The 24066-nt window shown below is 37.9% G+C and overlaps 1 protein-coding gene across 1 annotated transcript; it reads right to left on the bottom strand.

Moving 5' to 3' along the window:
• Nucleotides 1-1991: 1991 nt before the first annotated feature.
• LOC127429926 (protein IWS1 homolog) lies at nt 1992-23042 on the bottom strand. The gene is made up of 15 exons (XM_051679290.1): nt 22723-23042; nt 20648-20715; nt 19767-20265; nt 17199-17249; nt 16900-17107; nt 16771-16828; nt 14399-14514; nt 14127-14277; nt 10448-10530; nt 10234-10363; nt 10032-10149; nt 6915-7026; nt 6724-6780; nt 4495-4615; nt 1992-2355 (listed from the first exon to the last, which is right to left on the bottom strand). The coding sequence occupies exons 1-15, from the start codon at nt 22748-22750 to the stop codon at nt 2230-2232; spliced, it is 1926 nt and encodes a 641-aa protein (XP_051535250.1). The 5' UTR covers nt 22751-23042; the 3' UTR covers nt 1992-2229.
• Between the last annotated feature and the right edge of the window lie 1024 nt (nt 23043-24066).

Raw genomic sequence — 24066 nt, forward strand, 5'->3', positions numbered from 1 at the left:
GATAAAACACATTTATTTGCTAATCATGAAAGTGTCCATCAGGGGCGTTTCAAGGATCAACTGTGTTTGTTCCCGGCCTCCTAAAAATCATTTTCTTACAGAGTATTTGTGTCTTATTTTCCAATAAAAATATCGAAACATCGTTAAATCACGACAAAATTACTTGAGAGTCTTGTTTTAAGAGAAATTGAACAATTTGGTGGGGGTTTATGCTTAAAACAAGGGAAAACTAAGAAAACGGTAAGAAAAATTAACTTGTTTCCCCTTTTTAAAATAATTTTTCCTGTTTTAAGCGTAAACGTTACAAAATGATGTTAGATTTCTCTTAAAACAAGACAAAATATCTTGTCATTTTGCTAATGCATTATAATGCTCTGCAGTATATGTAAGAAAATTTTCATATTTGTATTTATTTTTTGTATATATATATATATTATATATATATATATATATATATATATATAATCACCAGGCAATAAAACATCGGCAACTATCGGTATAGGTTTTTGCCTATAACCGATATTTCTAAAAAGTAACTATCGGCACCGATTAATCGGTAAAACCGATATATCGGTCTACCTCTAGTAAAAATAAATGCTCTAGCTTATTAGTAAATATTATTTATGATTGTTTGTTATCTTTACAATGCGTCATCTTCCATCAATCCTAAAGTAGAAAACGTTGTCTCATTTATTCGCTAATTTGAGTACATTTCACTGTAAAAATAAAAAAGTACATTTTATTTAACTTTTCTATGCCGGTGTTTCCAGCATGCGCCACGCTTGAATAATTAACGAGCTTATAAAATGAATTTAATTTTACTAATCTTTTTTTTTGCCAGTTTATATATAGATTTATATTAATTCAACATTATATTAATATTGTTGTACTGCTTTTAATTTATGCAGACTTTGATTAATAAATAATTAATAAAATGTTTTTTTGCTAAGCCTATTTTTAAGATTTTTAGCATGCAAAATACATAGTCTATAATTTATTTTTTACTTCATATATACATACAATATTATTACAAATGTATAAAATATATGTTAATATATATTTCAATGGTTAAGTATTAATATTTCATGGTAGCATGTTGAACTTCCTTTAATTTATGCAGATATGACCAGATTGTTTTTTTAAACATTCCCTCGTGTGTATTCGCAAGAGACTACGATAAGATGCATCCCGACAAGGACGAACAGAAAATCAAGGTAGAAGAAGTCGTGCTCCACCCTCATTTCCATGAACATTGACATAGCTCTGCTGTACCTGTCCAAACCTGTGACCCGGGACCACTACCCCACACCTGTGTGCCTATCAAACACCCACTGCAGCCGGGAGAACACGGGCTGGGGCGCAACACGCTACATTCAGAGCTCCTCGCGGTTCCCGAGGAAGGTGATGCTCCCAGGGGTGGATCATATGAACTGTATCCAGTCCACATCTTCTTGTACAGGGGACAGCGGCGGCCCCTTCATAGTCCACTAGAGGCACCTGGTTTCTGGCTGGAGTGGTTGGCTGGGGAGAGGGGTGTGCGGCCAAGGGCAAATATGGTGTTTATACGAGACTTGGTAACTACCTGTCCTGGATGCAGGATGAAATTATGACAGAGGAACAAAAACGCAACCAGAGAGCATTGACCACTAAAGCTCTATAGGGGTTTAACGATCAAGTGGCCACCAAAATATCTGGACATTTAAAAAATTAATGACCTACCAAACCAAGCATCTGCAACCCTACTTATCCCATAGGAAAACAAAGTTCTTCAGATTTGAATCTGGATAATTGGGAAAAGTTTCCTTGTGTCTTTAAAATAAATCACACTTGCTCTTGATATTTTCATGAAATAACAATGAGTGCCCAAATACTTTTTAGGTTCACTGTATGACTCTCTTTCTATGCAGTGGGGAGACGGATAAGCTATAACCTTGTTATTTAAATATAATTACTGTAATTACAATAATTAACAAAGTCAAGTACTACATGAGTAAAAGTTATTACATGGAAACTCTTTATTATGAAAGATACATCAGAACCAAACGCTGCAGGGTTTTACAGTTCAGTTCTCTACGCAGCGGATAAGTTGCAAATGTGTAGCTACGCTAAATTATGCGTACGTAGCTTTTTTGACATCTCTTTATTCTGCATAACTATTGTAGAATCCAAGAGTGGCAGCACTTCACAGAAAAATCAAAACAAAAGAAAGCTGGGGGGCAGAAATGGGTATCAGAGAGGCATACGATTCCCCTCCACGCTAATCTTTACAGCGTGTCCTGTCTTCGTTAGCCGTTTGATGTCTGCAAAGCGTCGCATCTGTTTATCTACTCGTGATAATCCCTTCTTCATTGGACCCTAAAGAAGCGAGAAGGGAGAAAGTTAAAAACAATAGCAAAACATTTTTTAATTAGTGATTAAAGCACACTGCTGAAAACTCTGCTACTACAACGCAAAGGCAAACCAATTCTTTTTAAAAGCGTTAACGGTTCAGATGAAAACTCTGCAACTAAGTGCAAAAATAAGCAAATTTTTTACTCTATTTTATGAAAAAAATACAAATACAAACTACAGAAAACTGAAAACTCTGCAACTATGTGCAAAAACAAGCGTATTGGGGTTTTTTAATGGTATTTTTTGCTATTAGTAATTAGTTTCCAGTTTTATGCAATCTCATTTAAAAATTTAAACCGCATAAATCTCTGCAACTATATGCAAAAACTAGCTATTTATTAAATTACTTTCTGCTTAAAGTAATTAGTTTCATTTCATGAGATTAAAAAAAAAAAAAAGTGACATACAGAAAACTGAAAACTCGCAACTATGTGCAAAAACAAGCAAAAAATAAACATTTACTGCTAATTTTTGCTTAGTTCTTTGTTTCATTTTATGCTAATTTAACAAAAATAACTATGCAGTTTTATGCAAATTCCTTTAAAAACTTAAACTGCATAAATCTCTGCAACTATAAGCAAAAAGTAGCTTTATAAATAGCATGTTTTTGCACAAAGTTAATAGTTTTATTTTATGCAATTCAAAAAAGTAAGCTATGGGAAGATGAAAACTCTACGCGCAAACACAAGCAAATAAAAAAAAATTTACAAACATTTTTGCTTATAGTAATTAGTCATTTCACGTGAATAAAAAATGTGACACATGAAAAACTGAAAACTATGCAACTGTGCGTAAACAAGCAAATTTTTTTTTTACAATTTTTCGTTTACAGTTGTATGCAAATTAATTAAAAAACTTTGCATAAATCTACATAACTAAAAGCAAAAAGTTGTTTAATAGCTTGTTTTAGCTTAAGTAATAAGTTTTATTTTATGCAGTTAAATAATTAAAATGTAGAAAACTGCAAACAGCAACAATGCACAAAAACAAGCAATTTTAAGCTACAATATTTGCTTGTAGTAACAAATTTATTTTTTAAATGTAAAATGCAGAAAACTGAAAACTGCAACTATCTGCAAAAAAAACCTTTTTAAATACTATTAATTTTTGCTTGTTATTAACATTGTTTTGCAGAAAACTGAGAACACGGCAACTATGCACAAAAACAAGCACATTTTTTTAAAGCTATCTTTTTATGTTTGTAGTTTCCAGTTTTATCCAATTGTTGTTGATTTTTACGTAAACTACAGAAAACTGAAAATGTCACTACAAAGAAAAAAATGTATTCTTGCGAGGTCAGAAAGAGCAGAGAAACAAATGTAAAAACACAGGGCTGTTAATGTAAAGAATATTCTGAATATAAAAGGTACAAACCAGTAAAATAAGTTATGTTAAAAAGCTCAAGTACACTTATCAAACTTGTTACAGGTTTGCAGTGCTGAAGCTTAGTGGGTTGGTTTGTCACCGAAACTCGAAGGCACTCAAAGTTCAGCTGCTCTCTTACACCAACAGCTAAACTGATGGTACATGTTGGTTAAAAAGCTAACGATTTTTTAAAGTTTGGAAAATATGTCCCCGGAATGAACCATTCCTTATAGACTAGATCTAGAAACAATGTGAAATATTTATTTACTGCCACACATAAGGAGTATAAGGTCTGATGTAACACCAGGCAGTTCACGTGTTAGTTAAGGGTTGCGAACAGCCTCTTCCAACACACTGTGAACAGCATGCACCGTGCAGCCACTTACTGCCCCCTCAGGCAGGAGTGTGTACTACAGGGGCATACGGTTTCCCTCAATGCTGAATTTCACAGCACCCTGCGGGCGGCGCTGTTTTCTCCGTTCTGCAAAACGCCGCTTGTGCTTCTCCAGTAGGCTGATGCCTTTCCTAAAGCTCGTCTACCAATCAGATAGCAGGAAAAATTCTCCCTTTACCAATCAGATAACTGTAAAAACCTCAGTTTAACCAGTCGGATAACAGTAAAAAGTAATAATCCAATTGGATAACAGTACAGACTAATCTGATAACAGCAAAAACTCAGCTTGAGCAATCAGACAAACAATAATAATGTCACACAAAAAGCCCCGCCCACATATTCACCCCACTCATTCTGCTCGAGTCCATGTCTACGTTCCACTTCGGCCGAACCACGTAGTCCTTATTGGATGGCATTGGCACACGTGCCCTCGCACAGAACCCGGGGTCACCCGGCCGCAACGCCCTGAGAAAGAGAAATGTTGTAGTTAGACTTGAAAAGGGGACATCTGATCTGGCATTTTCAAAAGACAAAAATATATAATTAATAAAATGTATACTCCATTAAAACTTCACAGATGTGCTTCAAACTTGAAATGCTCGTTTGGTAGGAAAATCTGTACTTTTATTACAGAATTTACGTAAACATCAGTGGGCATGACTACTTGCATTATGTTTTATAACGCGCTATTTTTCATAGAATTAATCGCACTAAATTAACGCATTAAATCGACAGCCCTAAATACTTAAAATATCGCTCTCTTTTTGGTCAACTTTACATTTTCACTGTTGTTTTAGGAACCCAGCCAATGTCCTTTGTTAAAAGGAATGTCCTACATTCTTCAATTTCACTTGTTATTTAAAGGCTCTCCGATTAAACCCACGAGCCACGAAATAACTGTGATTCTGTTAAAAGTGTTTTCATTCAATCATCTCCACAGAAAGAGGGCGTTTCCTCCTGTCACTGCGTTAGTGAACCCACAACAACCAAGAACATTTGCCGTTACACAAACGTAAAATTAAAGTGAAATTCTCGCTTGTATTTTGCCGTGAACCACCCCAAATGGCACACACATCAGATGTGGTTCATCTCTATGCACTCGTCATGAGTGTGGTCCACAGTGCAGGTCAACGAGGCGGTCAGAGTTCATTTGGAGGGCTCACATAATGCAACATCACCAGAAAATGAGATAAAAAACGAGCCATTCTTTGCATTTCTATATAGATTTAAAATCACCTTATTTAACCCTTATGTTGTGTTCATTTTACAAATTTTTTTTTTTTTAATAAAATTCCTTGACTTTGTTCACATATGGTCTCTGAAAACACACAAACAAATGTTTGACCATTTTCTTTACATTTTGTTGGTTTTATTTCACTTTGTTACACTTATTGTGTTCCCGGTCAAAAATGACCGGCCATTGGAAATGAATGGATTAGAATACAAAATACAGAAATATTAAGTGTTCAGGAGTATCCCAATCCTTTAGATGAGCACATATGTGGATGTGTGTTTGCGCACACAAAGTCCTCGAACATGTGCACACACGCACACACACACACGCGCACGCACGCACGCACACACACACACAATGTGTGTTGAGTGCCCTCTTTCCATGTACTCTTTGAGGAATATTTCAAGATCTACTCAACATGGGCCTGGGTAGCTCATCGTGTTTTGATGTTGACTACCACACCTGGAGTCACGAGTTTGAATCCAGGGCATGCTGGGTGACTCCAGCCAGGTCTCCTAAGCAACCAAATTGGCCCGGTTGCTAGGGAGGGTAGAGTGACATGGGGTAACCTCCACGTGTTCGCTATAATGTGGTTCTCGCTCTCGGTGGGTTGTGCGTGGATACCGCAGAGAACAGCGTGAAGCCTCCATGCGCGCTACCTCTCCATGGTAACACGTTCAACAAGCCACGTGATAAGATGGGCAGATTGACGTCTCAGACACGGAGGCAACTGAGATTCGTCCTCCGCCACCCGGATTGAGGCGAGTCACTACGCCACCACGAGGACTTAGAGCACATTGGGAATTGGGCATTCCAAATTGGGGAGAAAAAAAATAAAATCTACTAATCATATGTTCGTTTGGGCTCGTCTGAATCGGGATAGTCTGCTGTAAGTTATGATATGTCATTGCCTATGTTATATGTGTGTTTCGGGAAGTAATAAGGAAAAACGTGACAAAAAGACACTCCTGTTTATTATATGTGTGTGTGTGTCAGTGGGAATTTCATTCACTAATACTCACTGCAGTTTGGCATCTGAGTGAAACAAAATTGCTCATTGCATTCTACTGAGACCTTTCCAACATTATATAACACACGGCTATCTCATCATTTTTATGGCTTTATCAACTCTGTAAATTTGTTATCACAACAATTATATTCAAAGTTCTTATTTGTCAGTGAATTAAAAAGCAAGAAGTAAGTTTTTAATTCACTGACAAATAATGAAAAAGCTCAGTTCAAGTACCGTAATCCTTCTATAAATAAAAACAAAAATACTGTAGTTGATAAAAAGATCTAATGCAATATTTTGTGATAATATTTGCAGTTTGATACTCACTTTTCTTCTCCGGTGAGCACCTTTTCCAAATCTCTGCGAGGAGTCTGTCCACCTGAACTGTGAAGAGAAAACAAACACACACCGAATGAATCTGAGGGGCGGGGCAAAGATGTCTGGCTCTTCTGCCCACTGAGACTCCTGAAACAGCTCATGGTGTGTGTGTGTGTGTGTGTGTGTGTGTGTGTGTTTACCTGAGTCGTCTGCGGGGGGAGATCTGCTGATCGAGGTCTCTTTGCTGTCTTTCTTCTCTCGTCATTCCCTTGTAGTTAGACGTTAAACCAAAGATGGGCCGTGACCACTCGTCTACACACACAGATCACAAATCAGTGCGGGAATCATTTCTGCACATTCAAACAGATATACATATATGTATGTATGTATATTAATAATTGTTTGTTATTGTGATTTTTATTAAAGGAAAAGAGCCAACAAGAATCTTGAAGTCCTTCAGTACTGTTTTGAGCTGGAATCTACACAAACAAGCTCAGTGTGGTTATACATTAGTACACATACTTCCATGGGTGTTATTTTTAGTTTTGGTGACTTTACTATTATTCCAAAATTTGGAAAATAGTCATAATAAAGAATGTGTGTCCACAGTTTTGTTTAATTCCATTATGTATATGGGTGTCTCGTTTAAGGTCTCATCAAAAAAAGAAAATCACACTCTCATCAATTTTTTATTTGTCTACTGACAATGTCCAACAGTGTGTGTACATGCATCACAGGAGATTTATGTCAAACATTCTCATACAGTGCCATCCAGAATGCCTCAAATTCTGTGTTTAACAGAATTCAGTGCTGGAAATGACATGTTTAACGTTTTTGAAATAAAATGTCTCAGACTGCTTTGTCTTGCTAATGCTAATTTTATATCTAACATTTTATGTATCTCAGCGAGTACTGACGCTGACTATCACCCCTGGAGTCATGAGTTGGAATCCAGGGTGTGCTGAGAGACTCCTAAGCAACCAAATTGGCCTGGTTGCTAGGGAGGGTAGAGTCACATGGGGTAACCTCCTCGTGGTCACAATTAGGGGTTCTCGCTCTCAATGTGGCGTGTGGTAAGTTGTGTGTGGATCGTGGAGAGTAGCATGAGCCTCCACATGCTGTGAGTCTCCGCGGTGTCATGCACAACGAGTCACGTGATAAGATGCGCGGATTGAGGAGGAGGCAACTGAGACTTGTCCTCCATCACCCGGATTGAGGTGAGTAACCGTGCCACCACGAGGACCTACTAAGTAGTGGGAATTGGGCATGCCAAATTGGGAGAAAAGGGGATAGTATTTATGCATCCTAAATACTCACAATGAAATAATATTTTCACATTTTAGGCATAATTTGGTCAAATTGCAGCTTGATTGGAAAGACATCCAATAAACAAGTGATATTTCCCTTGATTTATCATCTCAGTCATGCTCTTCGCTGACTCTTTTGTCCACAAGTACATTAACTTTTGACAAAACTTGTTTGGTGTGATGGAAATGACAGCACAGATGTGGGACAGTCGTCATTTTTGAAAAATGTATAGAAATCATTTTCACGCGATGCCTATTTACTCTTGGTTTTGATTATTATACTTTATTATTATTATTATTTTTAAATGTATTTTCATAGTTTAATATTAAAAGTCTGGGTCTAAAGATTAAAACAGTCAAATCCATACATAAAAGACATTTAAAAAGCACCAAAAATAAATGATGAAGACCTGTGTCTCTAAGTATTTGCAAGAATTTGGTTGGTCTATATTTATTTCAATTATTTAACCCCTTACATCCTGAAGGCATTTTGACAGTTTTCCTCTATAATGGCATACCCAAAAATAAGCTTATAACTCTTAAAAAAAAAAAAAAAAAGAAAAGAAATGGCATAGAACATCAGTTGCATGGTATGCGTTTTTAGAAAACCTCAAACATGTCAACTATACCAGAAAAATTCAAATGTGCTGATAGGAGAAAGCAATCCGAAATGATAGCATATGGAACAATGGTTCACATGGTGGACTTTTATTTATCAAAGTGTCCAAATAACCTCTCCAAACAATAATTCATAACTGAAAACTATGAATACAAAAATCTCAAAAAATATAGAAATACTTACAATTATTTCAACTACATCCCGTATGTCCCACTTTGCCAACTTATTCCATCGCTCAAAAAATGTGCACTGAGTGCCCCCTTGTGCGCAGTCTATGTATGTGCACTTTGGTTCTATTATAGACCCCCACACTGAACACATGACACGTGGAATCTGGCACTCTAGAGATCCGATGAGAACGATCTGACACATATGACGTGAAGAAGCGTTTTGGCGAGATGCTCCCAGAGAACAGTGTTGCTATAGCGATCGCCATCAGCGCTAACCAGGGTAGTTCTCAGGACACTCTGAGTTATATCTTTGGATTTACAAATCGTATGACATCGAGTGGGGGCTTGTTTGATTCAGGATCGCCTGCTGTAAGTTGTGATATCTCATTTTACTTACCATGTGCATTTTTCATGAATAAATCAAAATGTGATGAAAAGGCTGTTTATCTTTTTTTGATAAATACATTTGGATTTCACATGCTATTACTCACTGTGGTTTAGTCTATGAATGAAACAAATTTGCTCTTTATATTCTACTAATCAAGACCTTTCCAAAGATATATAACACATGGCTGTGATCTTTTTTAATCTTTTTACTGGTTGTTTTTATATGATTGTTGTTATCGCAAATTTGCGATTTTTAAAAAAAGGAACAGATCTACTTTATCAGCTAATTTAAAAGTGTTTTTTAGAATTGGTCAGATCAGCAATATTCATTGTAAAGATAAGCGTCTAAGCTTTAAAACGACACCTTATATGTGCAGATCAAGCAAATACTTGAGAATTACTGTTATATTTTTGTTCGTGATCAGCGCCCCCTAGAGGTGCCGGTACCAGGTCCCTCCGGGTTTAAGAGGTTAAATATGTACATGTTAAAATGTTCAGGTTTTTTTTGCAGAAAGAGTTAATTAGACACATTTTTACAGTTATTAATCATTATACAAGTATATGTATACATGCCATAAAATCAGTGGACATGCTAATTAAAAGTTGGGCAAAATTGTCTGGTGTTTTCCAGTGGACTTTTTTTAATAATAGGATCAAATGGGCAGATTCAATTCATATCAAACTTTATTGGCAAGAGAAACTAAAGTGTGCATTGCCAAACACGTTAAATTACCCAGGCCTAATAGATGGATGGATGGACGGATGGATGGACAGATGGATGGACGGATGGATAGAAAATTTAAATGGGTGGTCTGTGAGAGTAAATGTACATACTGATGAGTTTGAGCGCGACGTCTTTGTTCGGTCGAGACTCTTTGGGGTGTTTGTAGAGGTACATGACTGCTCGCCCGATTCCACTGAGCTTCAGTGTCTCCTGACTCACACTGGGCAACTGTCAACACACAAACAGCGTTCCATTAGTGTCTCAGTTTCACTACCAAAACTATTTCTGTTTAACCCCATGCTGTGCACTCACTTCCTGTAGTATTTTGAGGAGTTCCTCTCTGATCTTAAGCGCTGGCAGACTCTTATCCGGCAGAGGACTGATCCATTCCTTGATCGCCATCATCACACCACTGTCTATAAACGTATCCTTCAGATCCTGCCTGCACACACGCACACACACGGGTTACTCCTCTCATACTGGTGCTGATGGAACGATTACAGATGGAGGAGAGAAACACACTCACTTCTTTAAATGCATCACTACTGTGGGCAGCAGCATGAGTTTCTTCAGCGCTGGTTTCTTCTGACTGTTTAATGTTCTGTCCTCCTGCAACACACACACACACACACACACACACACACACACACACACACACACACACACACACACACACACACACACACACATCAGAGCTGTGTTCTGTTGTCGCACTGAAAAAAACCCACTCATTGTCATGCTATGTTGCAATAAACACTCTTTATACCACTACAGCATGGTATTACATCACAGGATCCCCCCTCTATTCAAGGCACAATTCCAGGACATTTTATGCGCCCAACGGGTGTAATATTAAAGCAAAAACACACGAGAGGTCATTATGTATAGTGTGGTTATTTAATGCTCATTTTTTCCGAATTCATTACACACATTCATTTTGAAGCGCGCAGTACATGCAGCTTATATATTTAATTAAATCGCAGCCTTTTGCAGTTTAATAATCACACTAGGTCCCAATTTTAATTGGATTATTTGGGCATTCAAACTAGGAATGTGCAAAACGACCACCACTGGAGGCCTGGGTATCTCAGCGAGTATTGACGCTGGCTACCACCCCTGGAGTACGCGAGTTCGAATCCCAGGGCGTGCTGAGTGATTCCAGCCAGGTCTCCTAAGCAACCAAACTGGCCTGGTTGCTAGGGAGGGTAGAGTCACATGGGGTAACCTCCTAGTGGTCGCTATAATGTGGTTCTCGCCCTCAGTGGGGCGCGTGGCGAGTTGTGCGTGGATGCTGCGGAGAATAGTGTGAAAAACAAAAATAGCAGTCTGACCATCAACTGTTGTCTAAGATTTACAGCTGAAGTGTTTTTGTAGTTCAAAAAACAGCAATGTTAGAGTGAAAAACCACATTTTTTTTACTATATCAATACTTGCACTATTTTGTCAGAGCAAAGTAGAGATGACAACAGATTAGCAGAGAATGTACATGACACAGGGCTTCATTCATGACGGTCAATCGTTGACGTTGTTTCACAATGGGTAGCCGCTGGCAGTGACAAAACTATATAAATTTGAGTATTTGACACGCATCACGAGTCCCGATTGTTACAATGTATTTGTACATGTAACAAAAACCATGTTAGCCACACAGTCAAAATGTTTTATTATACTTAAATATTTTCCAGGATATCTAGGTATTTTTCAAATTTTCCATGACTGGAAAACTGCATAGCAAAATTCCAGGTTTTCCAGGATGCGTGGGAACCCTGCAATAGTAGTTCATCTGCCTACAAGAGTAGTCCCACCACTAAAAGTATTTGCAGCTCGAATCACACATTTTTGTGAAGCAGAATTAATATAAACTAAATAAAAACTATAATCTAAAAAAATATAAGCTTTTAGGGGACCTGGGTAGCTCAGTGGTAAAAGACGCTGGTTATAACCCCTGGAGTCGCTAGTTAGAATCCCAGGGCGTGCTGAGTGACTCCAGCCAGGTCTCCTAAGCAACCAAATTGGCCCGGTTGCTAGGGAGGGTAGAGTCACATGGGGTAACCTCCTCGTGGTCGCTATAATGTGGTTCTCGCTCTCGGTGGGGCACGTGGTGAGTTGAGCGCGGATGCCATGGAGAATAGTGTGAGCCTCCACATGCACTATGTCTCCGTGGCAACACGCTCAACAAGCCACGTGATAAGATGCGTGGGCTGATGGTCTCAGACGCGGAGGCAACTGAGATTCGTCCTCTGCCACCCATATTGAGGCAAATCACTACACCACCACGAGGACTTAGTGCGCACTGGGAATTGGACATTCCAAATTGGGTGAAAAAAATAAAATAAAATAAAAATATATATACAGTATTATATAAGCTTTTAAACCATCCGTTACACTCGCCTACAGAGCTCTTTAGAGGACATTGAGGGAAGAATGTGTTCTTTTGAGTGTTTTTTTGTTTTGTTTTTTGGTTAAAGCAAACAAAAGGTTGTGCATGCACACCATATACTGTATGTGTGTGTGTATATATATATATATATACACACACACACACACACACACACACACACAGTGTACTGTACATCTATAAATTTGGAAAATGCATACAAAGGAAATGCAAAGAAATAGAAAGGGAAAATAAAATTTGGAATAAACAATTATCACCAAATTAGCAAATAACTGATAACAAACATTTAAATAATTATACAGACTCTTAAATAATTCAATAAATATTTATTTTAACAACTCTTGAGCAACACTGTTGTTTCTATAGTTTTTAAATATCATAATTATTAGGGATTATTTTTTTTAGCTTTATCATCCCTTATGAAAATATACCACGGTTTTACTACAGTAACCATATTTAACCACTGTAGGAAAACCATGTAGGGAAACCACAGGAAAACCAAAACTATGGTAATAAAATCAATAATTGTTTTACTATAGTAACACTATGGTATACTTCATTTTCATAAGGGTGTTTGTTTGTTTTTATTTGGGGCGGGGCTTGGTTTTAAAAACCACACATGTACCACAAATGAACCACAATTAAATTTATAATAGTAAATCTGTAATAACCATATTTTGTATTTTGGCAGAATGATTATGATTTTTATTACTATAGTTTTGATTTTCTTGTATTATTAATATGGTTTTATTAAAAATATCATGCCCAAAATATAGTTACTGTCAGGGCAGAACGATTTGGACAAAAAAATAAAAATCTATATGCGATTATTTAAAAAAAAACATTGTGATTGCGATTTGAATCGTTACATTTTTTTTCTCCCAATTTGGAATGCCCAATTCCCAATACTTAGTAGGTCCTCGTGGTGGCGCGGTTACTCACCTCAATCCGGGTGGTGGAGGATAAGTCTCAGTTGCCTCCGCTTCTGAGACCGTCAATCCGCGCATCTTATCACGTGACTCGCTGTGCATGACACCGCGGAGACTCACAGCATGTGGAGGCTCATGCTACTCTCCGCGATCCACACACAACTTACCACACGCCCCATTGAGAGCGAGAACCACTAATCACGACCACGAGGAGGTTACCCCATGTGACTCTACCCTCCCTAGCAACCGGGCCAATTTGGTTGCTTAGGAGACCTGGCTGGAGTCACTCAGCACACCCTGGATTCAAACTCATGACTCCAGGGGTGATAGCGCAATACGATTACATTTTTTTTAAAAGTGTTATTTTTGGGAATCCAATTATAAGTTAAGAAATTATTCTGAAAATATATTTTTGTATAATATTGATAATAATAGTAAAAATAAAACAGAAGCATATTTATGTACTAATTTCATGTACTAGTTTACACCTGAATGCAGTATAAAAGCACTTACATTAATTCTTCTGTTAAAATTCATGTATTATTTGAGCTGTAAAGTTGTTTAAATCGTCATTTTTACAGTCATTTTAGAGTTTGTTGACATTACATCATCGTGGTAACTACTAACGAAGTTGTAAAATAGTCCATAACTTTACACAGATGCGGTAAGTGATTTTAAATCACATTTAAAATCATGTTTACACTCATATTGTTTATGTCTTGTAGCTAAACTTTTGAAACAGTGAGTATTTTAACGTTTACGGATTGGCCCCATTGACTTCCATTGTAAGTGCATTACTGTAAATAACATTTTTGCAAAATAACCCAGAATGTTCCTTTAACCCATTCAGCTCCAGTTTTCCTGAAACACACACACACCTCTGCAGCTTCTGTCATTTTAGTAATCATCGCACTGACGACATCATCTGCGTCACTGATGAACGTCCCCCCGTCTCGATTCCGTCTGCGTTTGCCGCTCTGAGCCTTCTTACGAGCCAACATGATGTCAAAATCTGACATGAAGGACATGCTGAAAACCACAAACACAACTTTAGATGAAGCAGTACAAGAAGTCTTTCATTCCATATTCACTTTCTGACTGCTGTTACTATGGTTACAGATGGAGTGAAGAATGAAATGAGATTACTCACTCGTTTCCTCCTCTGTCCATGACATCATCATCAGAGTCAGAGTAGTTCTCCGCACCCTTATTTCCTGCGGTCTGAGACTGCTGCCGCTCGCCCTCCAACTCCTCTTGATTAAAGCCCTGAACACACGCACGGGGTCAAAAGTGAGGAATATTAGCATCGGGAAGTCATTTAAATGAATCATTTGTTTTGGACGCACGCTTCAAAAAACTGACTGACCAACTTGTTTGTGTCATCACTGAATTATGTTTCCACGGCAAGTTTCTGCATGGCAATTTACGGCTTTTTATAGTAAAATATTTAGTTAAATATCCAACATGTCACTCACATCAGCGTTTTTCTCCTAAACTAATGTATCTGATCGCCAAGTGATTTAACATTGCTAGTTAAATAGTTCATTTTGTAGTTAAATATTTAGTTAAAAATTGCAATATCACTAAGTTTTCTATCATGCACAGTACGTTAAAAATGCAAGTTATAGAAGCTTGATTACACAAGAACAATATATTAAATATATTGAAATATATTAAATATTGAATTAACTGCAATTAATCGCATATCAATGTTTCAGAGAAAAATTAATGCGTAATATGATCCTTTGAATAAACCGTAGTTCATGAAAAGCAAGTCAATTTGCACAAATGCCGCTAATGTCACATGCATTGACCGTTGGGAAAACAGATGGTGGGCATTATGCTGATACCTGCGCCAAGCATTGTATCAATACAGCACAGCGGTAGAGCATGCCCGCAAAGCACATATAGAGAACACTGTAACATGATTGCAGCGGCAAGACAGCTGCCATTTGAACACCTGCCACGAGCGTGAAGTGAAAGTGTGATCGCGAGATGATCGTCTGTGTTCCGCGACTGCTAACAGGTCCTTGAATAACATATAACGTGCGAGTAAGGGCAGCTGGTGGTGTTTCTGGTGTCCCCCTAGGGAGCCGGTGCCCTATGCAGACTGCGTAATACGCGTATAGGGAGCGTCGGTACTGATTACCGGCTAACAGAAACCCTGCTGCTGTCTCCAATGTTCTGTCACACTATGTTCAACTCTGTTGGTGGGGTAGGGTTTGTGTGGATGACTGAAAAATACATCTGGATGAAGCATATTTTGTCCACTCATGTATATAAAGATATTGCGATTAATCACGATTAACTACAAAAACAATTAAGCGATTAATCATGATTAACTAGAAAAACATTATGCGATTAATCACGATTAATTAGAAAAACAATTAAGCAATTAATCACGATAAACTAGAAAAACATTATGCGATTAATCACGATTAACTAGAAAAACATTATGCGATTAATCAGGATTAACTACAAAAACATTATGCAATTAATCACGATTAACCAGAAAAAAACAATCAAGCAATTAATCACGATTAACTACAAAAACATTATGCGATTAATCACGATTAATTACAAAAACAATTAAGTGATTAATCACGATTAACTAGAAAAACATTATGCGATTAATCACGATTAATTACAAAAACAATTACGCGATTAATCACAATTCAATCTTTTAATCGTTTGACAACCCTAATATATTTATATTATATAATTGCAAATATGTAATATAATCATTAAAATAATTAAAATATACTAATGCATTGATTAGGCAATACAAAAAAAAATGGCTTAATGCAATATATTGTTTATTTCCATATAACTGAACATAAGCCTATCATTTGCCTACAGTCCACACCAATCCATTTTGCAATTAAAATCTGTCAATCTATACAAGATATTAAGTCCGAGATGAGGGCTTTTCTAAGGATGCGTAAACATGCATGCATCAGACAGATGCTTTTGGAGCATCTATTTTAGATACATCAGTCATAAACAGCATTTTTAAGTCGCTTTGTCAAGTTAAACGTAGTTTGAAACACATCTAGAGACACCTGCATTCGGAGTTACGTTCAGCTGTGTTTGAATGCAAAAACACGTCCTCATCTTGTGCTGTTTTTCTGTGGTTTGTTGTCTTTACAGCTGCGTTTTACCTGTAGAGCTGGAGTTGCGCTTACTGCCCCCTGCTGAATGAGACTCGTAAAAACATGAAGGTGGTACTTCAAGCATAAATTGCTTCGATGGTAGGAAAAAATGAGTTATTTTTTATATATTAAATCGTACTAAATTAACGAGTTAAATCGACAGCCCTAATTATTCAATATATTGTTAGCTTTTTTTTTTTTTAGCTAAATATATAGTAAAAAATCCAACATTTTTCCCAGATAACCGTTCTGCTCTCAAACAAACATCTTCCTCCAGTCAAGTGATTTAAAAACGCTCTGTGAATCGATTCAAATGCTCATTACTGGTTCATTTGTGAATCAGACATCATTAGCGGAAATGAGAGCGCACCGTAAACTCTTCCTCCTCTTCATCGCCAGATTCACCGAAGATATCTGCGATCATTTTCCTGAGGGACAGAGAGAGGACAGTTACACACAGAAATTATAGTGAGAACATAGTGTGTTTTCGAGCACTAACTCTTCTTCGTCATCGCCCGAGTCGCTGTCACTGCCGAACAGCGCTTTCTCGTCTTTCGTCCCGGCGTCTGTCTTCTTCGCGTCCTCCTCTTCCTCACTGTCCGAGCCCAGCTCTCTCAGTTTAGCTGCTAAACTTTTATCAGGAGCTCCAGAGCCTTCGTCACTGCCAGAGTCTTCATCATCAGACACCAGCCGGCTCTTCTTCACCTCTACAGACAGACCACAACATCATCCTCAGATGACATTATCACAAGCACCAGATTACATCACACAGAGTAGTACCAACAGACAGAAAACTACCTTTCTCCTCATCTTCCTCGCTGTCCGAAAGAATGGCTTTCTTCCTCTTCACTGAAATCACACAGAGAATTTACAGTTTGCCATTAGAAAGACTTCACAAAGCTGTGACACAAGCTTCATAGTTAAACTCGACAAACGTATTTATAATTGATGCATGGATAAATCGGTGAGGCAGATTTTTGGTGATTGTGATGTTATTTCAAATAAGGGCTGTCAATTAACATATTCAATTAGTGCGATTAATTATATTTAAACATTACAAATATTAACGCAATTAATCATGTCCCCTGACCCGTATATAAAGTCCGTCATAAAAGTACATATTTTCTGACCATCTGAGCAATTCAAGCTTGAATCATGTGTATTTTTACGAGCCGTGCCAGCAGGGGGCAGTCAGCGCGCCTCAACAAACCCCCGAAGCAGCCAGCCAAAGCACAACAGAATGCAAGGATATCTAAATTTTCTAAGTTGCAAACTACTTTTAACTTGGCTCAGCGTCCTAAAATCATGCCGCTTGTGACGCTGAAAACCAGTGATACGTTTCAAAGGCATCTGTCTGATGCATATGTACATAAACCGACAATTCAAAATAGCACAGACGAAATGAAAGATCGCGTCCAGTGAGAACAGATTAATGAACTCAATTGCAAAATGGATTGCTGTCGACTGTAAACTTCTGTTCAATGAAATAGGAATAAAACCAAGTGACTTCTAAAGCCACTTTCCGTTTTGTCTAATTTGTTTCACTTTTCTCGTCTGCCATAATAATACTTTATTTTTCTAAAATCTGACTGTATTATAAATATTTATTATTACTATACTGATTGTGTATTATTTATCTTGAATTATCAGTATTTGGGGGCCTTTCTCAGCAAATGTTGATAAATGTGACTAATTTAAATTAATTCAATAAGTTTTAATCAAATGACAGCCCTATTTACATTTTTTAATTACCTGCCTATGGTGAGTGAATTCACAATATTTACAAGCCATACAGTAAATATTCACACTCCTGACTGGCTATGAAAGTATCGGCAATCTGCTTTTTTTTGTTTTATAAGGAAACACCAGTTAGTTCTGGTCTCCGAATTTGATTAGGGATACCACTTTTTCTCTTCCGATCCAGTGTTGTTTATTTCTTAATCAGTTTAAAATGTCTATACTTGCCTGAGTGATACTAATTGGGGGTACTCTTTTATATGCACAGAAACACAAACCTTTAACCACACATGATTTCAATAGATGTATAGCCTACTGGGTAATGTAGCAGTAAAATTAACAGTAATTCAAGTGAAAGTTTTCAGTAGAAAAGAAGTCTTTTTAACTTGTAGCAGGTCTTTAAAGTCCATTTTTCATTCACGCAGTTATTTTCTGGAACCCATTCAACTTAAACATTGTTGTAGTTTGTAAACAAATAATATCTTTTAAAAATTAAATAATAATAATAATAATACACTATTAATCATTTTATTATTATTATTGACTTTTTGAATTGTATAATACAAGAGTCATATATTTCAGTCGTGCATCTTTAACTTTAAAACCCTCAGACTTTTATTTTGACGGTCGGAACACTCCAGGAAGTCCTGTGAGTGTCTGTATTTGGGCTAGTTCACAGTAGTTTAATTTGCTACTTATTTAAAATCTGATGAAATGCTTCTCCGGTGCCGTTCTCAATGCATGTTATAAGCGAATCTTCATGCGAAGCATTTTCATCTGAGATTTTGTTCATGTGTAGCGCTCACATATTGTGCGCCGCTCTGAGGGCCGCGAGCACATCAACAGCATGCATGTGTTATGTATGTGACAACAGAGCTGCACCATTCCCTAACACGCTCCACACAGCCTACAAACTATATAGTATATTGACTTATTTAACACAGCTTGTGTTTGTGATTCACAGAGTATGGCTTCAGGTGGCTTTGAATCATATGGACTACTTTAATGGTACTTTTATGTCATTTTTGGAGCTTGACAGTTACGAACATGACTAACAAACAGTATCGGATTTGGATCGGGCACATCAGACCAATACCCGATCCGTATAAAAACGTCAGTATCGGAGCATCCCTAAATCTGATTGGACGAGCAGCACTCAAGGAGTGCTGATTTACAGTCCAACATCACTGGGACACTTTTTATATCACTCCACCTCTCCATGTTTGTGGCGTTCCAAATAGTGGTGAGGATTGACCTTTTTTTTTTTTTTATTGCATATTTACTCCAGTAGGTGGCGAGAAACAAGTGTCTTTTTTGTTATGAGTGCATCACTTGACCATTTCCTCAACTGATTTGTTCAAAAACAGTGATTGGTTTATGAATGAAAAGCCACTAGTTTAGTTTAAGAGCAGTGCTGCCGGAGAAGAAATGTATGAACTAGACCATTTTTGTCCGAAATGCAATTTATTTAATATTATCGAACTAAAACAACGTAATGTTGAAGTTAGCAGGCAACTGAAGACACGCCCACACAACCTTGATTACGTCATCAAAAAAGCAAAGTGTGTTTCCGAGGTAGAACCTCTAAAGTTATTACACTCTGATGAAAGATTATATAAACAAACATACCAGGCTTTTCATCTTCATCATCATCGTCGCTGTCCAGAGCCCGTCGTTTGGGCCCTTCGTCCTGGTCACTTTGACCAGCTTCATCCTTTGGTTTATCCTCTTCTTCCTCGCTGTCTGAGTTCATCACAGATTTCCACTTCCCTTTCTCTTTACTCCCTCCTTCCTCTTCATCATCAGACCCTCTCTGTGTTTTCTCTTTGGGTTTGTCGTCGTCTGATTCACTGCCCGCGTCTGATCTCGGGCTGCGTCGTGTCTCCTGCTCGTCGTGGTCGGAGTCGCTGGTGGGGTGCGTCTTCTCCTGCTCCTCCTCAATGTCGGAGCTGCTCGCTCTTCGCTTCACAGATGAGCTGTCCTCCTCATCATTGTCGCTGTCAGCGGGCCGTGGCGGTTCAGGTTCTGAATCACTGCCGTCTGCTCCACGGCCTTCGTGATCCGACCCGCTGTCTGCGTTATCAGACTTCCTGTCGTGAGCCGCGTCCTCATTATCGCTGCCGTCATCCTGCATAAACCGACCAATCAGAAAACCGTGTTAGTGTGCGCCATTAATATGCTTACTGTGTAGATCATATATATACAGTAGTATGCATATTTTATTTAGTGAGTCACGTCTAGCTGTCATGTCAGAAATAGTTCATTTGTTCAATATGGTAACGTGTGCCAGTATGGTTAAATAATGGGTCAACAAAGAGATAAAAAGTAAAAAAGTTGTGGCTTTAATTACAGCACATTGATACAATACATTTTCTTGTATTTTATCTTGTCAAAGCATGCATGTAAACAAGTACACTTGTCAAAATGTAAAAGTGTCAGTATCAACACAACTGCATTATTCGACACTGAAGTCCAACACTAAAGTAAAAGCATCAGAATCAGAGACTCACGTCTGACTGTCGTGATTCGGGTCTCAAATCCTCCTGCTCGTCCTGAACTGGAGTACCACTGCCATCATCTGTACAAGCATTTACTCACAATTTATTCAAAGATCCAAAGTGATTACAGTCATATTCATTACAGGTTCAGTCTTCAGAATCCTGATGCACGGTGTCTTGACAAATAGATAGAGTATAAATCAAGATATAATGATTTTAAACAATTTGATATATGTCCACATACTATAGCTAATGATATCATAAGGAGTATTGTTAATTTCATATAATGGAAATCCAAGGTACTTCAATGCATATCATGAAATTACCATGGTACATGTCCAAAACCCATGAAAAAAATAGTATGTTAATACATGCAATGGTACTGGCAAGAGCTTAATCCATACTGTCTGTTCTCATTCTGCTGGATCTGTCTGCTGCATTTGACACAGTTAACCACAAGATACTCCTGTCAACCCAAAAGGCAAAGGGTCTTATCTCACAGGTAGGTTCTTCAGGGTGTCTTGGAGGGGAGTGGTCTAAGTCTCACCAACTAGCTACTGGGGTACCCCAGGGTTCAGTACTTGGGCGCCTCCTCTTTTCCATATACATGTCATCTCTGAGATCTGTCATTCAGGCACATGGTTTTTCCTACCATTGCTACGCTTATAAAACAACTCTACCTCTCATTCCAGTGTGACGATCCTACAGTAGCTGCACATATCTCAGCCTGCCTGGTAGACATCTCGTGTTGGATGAAAGAACACCACCTCCAACTCCACCTCGCTCAAACTGAGCTTCTTGTGATTCCAGCCAGCCCAGCACAATTTCACTATTCAACTAGACACATCAACAGTCACACCATCCAAGACGGCCAGAAATCTTGGGGTTGTGTTCGACGATCAGTTAAACTTCACGGACCACATCGCAAGGACAGCCCGATTGTGCAGATTTGCTCTGTACAACATAAGGAAAATCTGGCCCTTCCTATCCGAGCATGCCACACAACTCCTCGCACAGGTGTTTGTGCTATCCAGGCTGGACTACTGCAATGGTCTTCTGGCAGGCCTTCCTGCATGAACAGTCAAACCTCTGCAATTGATCCAGAATGCAGCAGCATGACTAGTCTTCAACGAGCCCAAGAGAGCGCACATCACTCCTCTCTTCATCAAACTACACTGGCTGCCAATGGCTGCTTGAGTTAAGTTCAAGACATCGATGCTTGCTTACAGAACAACCACCGGCTCTGCACTCCTCTATCTTCACTCACTACTTCAGGTCTACGTGCCCTCCAGAAGTTGGCGTTCTGTGGGTGAACGGTGCCTCGAGGTGCCATCTCAAAGAAGCAAAAAAAAAAAAAAATCACTGTCCAGGACTTTCACTTCAACTGTTCCTCGCTGGTGGAATAACCTGCCAAACTCCACCCGAGCAGCTGATTCTCTAACATCCTTCAAAAAGCATCTAAAGACACAGCACGTTTGTGAGCACTTGCCCCAACCTTTTAATGCACAGTCTTCGTATTATAAAAAAAAAAAGTCTCTCATCCTTCTTGCTAGGGATACTTCTCTATAAGTCGCTTTGGATTAATGCATCTGCTAAATGAATAGATGTAAATGGTATTGAATAATTACCATATTCATTTATCAATATATTTATGTAGTACTCCAAAATGGTTTTTCATGGAACATGTACAACAAACACTGATTAATGTGTGTTATGAACATCATGATACTTTATGATTATCTTATTTATGTACAGAGGTATTTTCATACTCCAACATACTTCAAAGAATTCCATGGTATTTATCCCAAAACACAAAAACACCATGGTATTTTTAAATATACCATGGTATATACATTGTACTTCTAGTAATACCATGGTATAAGCATAGTATATGTCCAAAAACACTATGGTACTTTGACATTTACCATGGTATATACATTGTACTTATAGTAACACCATGGTACTTTGGTATCAACCACTGTATTTACATAACAGATTTAAGAACACCATGTGAACAGAGCGGTTTTACTGTGGTATTTTGTAGTACGTGTCTGGAAACAGAACACAGCAGAACGTGGTTGGGATACCTGAGTGGATCTCCTCGTCTCCATCCATCTGTGCTTTGGACGGAACCGCGCTGCTTCAGCTCCACCCGAACACACACACACACACACAAACAAACAACACTGAACAGATCCGAAACTGAGCTCAGGTCCGGTCCAGCAGTATCAAGAGATCGGTTCTTCTCTTCTCTGGATCAGGTTCTGACTTCTACGGGTCGAGTTCTGTCAGGACACACATATGCTCTCTGGTCAATTCAATTACTGATGAATTATTGACTGTTGATTTCTGTCTTCTGTCTCTAAAATGGTGTCGCCGTTCCGTTTAGGGGACGCATGCGTGTGGACGCGCCGGCGCTTCAAAATGACGTCATAAGATATGACGTCACATTGCAAACATTTACTTCGCTCGAATTAATAATTTCAAAAAGTGTATGTTATTTGTTTTTGTCATTAGGAAACATGTATATTCATCAGAGTAAGTGGAGTAATTTAAAACCCAACTTTGTTCATTTCCAAACAACCCTAGAAATTTATTTTGAATCTATAAAACTTTCAAAAAACAAAAAAGCCAGAAAACATGTCTTTGTTCAATGAATTTAATATATGTTTGTAACGCCCCTTAATTTTGTGTTTTAATTTGTGTTTTAATTTGTATTTGTACTGTTTGTGTCAAACGTCTGAAAACGTTTAATTGTTTTGCATTTTTGAAATCCATTAATTAAAAAAAAAAAACAATATTTTTATTGAAAACTGTATAGTTACAATACAACTGTAAAACAGCAAAACAACAATAAGTGTTAAACTGTTTGACCAGTATAATCTACTAACTGAATGCCAGTGTTTTGTTATCTATGTTGGCTGTTATACTGTTTTGTGCATGACTTGCATGTTATGTACTAAAAAACACACACATGAAACTCATGTATTTTTACTGTCTATTTGTATTTCATGAACAGACAGAACACTTCACAGTTCATTTTTATTGCATTTATTAGGATAAGAAACAACCTTTTAAGACACTGAGCCTGATATTTAGACATTGTGTGTCATATAAAATCCATTGCTGGAATTGTTTTTTAATTAAGTGTGCATGAAGACAACATGAAACACTGTTTCTAACCTATTTTACTTCCATAATCTGATGTATTTCCAAGTGAAACAGGATGCTCAATGTGAAAACACTTTTTTATTTGGAATAACGTGCAGTGATTAATTACACACAATGGGCCACGTTCTTGAAACTTTCGTAAAAATATGAGTAAATTCTCGAATGGACAGGACAATGACACTAAGCACACAGCCAAGGCAATGCAAGAGTGGCTTAGGGACAACTCTGTGTCCTTGAGTGGCTCAGCGAGAGCCCGGACT

This window comes from Myxocyprinus asiaticus, chromosome 39, assembly GCF_019703515.2.
Source record: "Myxocyprinus asiaticus isolate MX2 ecotype Aquarium Trade chromosome 39, UBuf_Myxa_2, whole genome shotgun sequence".
In the NCBI taxonomy this organism is placed as follows: Eukaryota; Metazoa; Chordata; class Actinopteri; order Cypriniformes; family Catostomidae; genus Myxocyprinus; species Myxocyprinus asiaticus.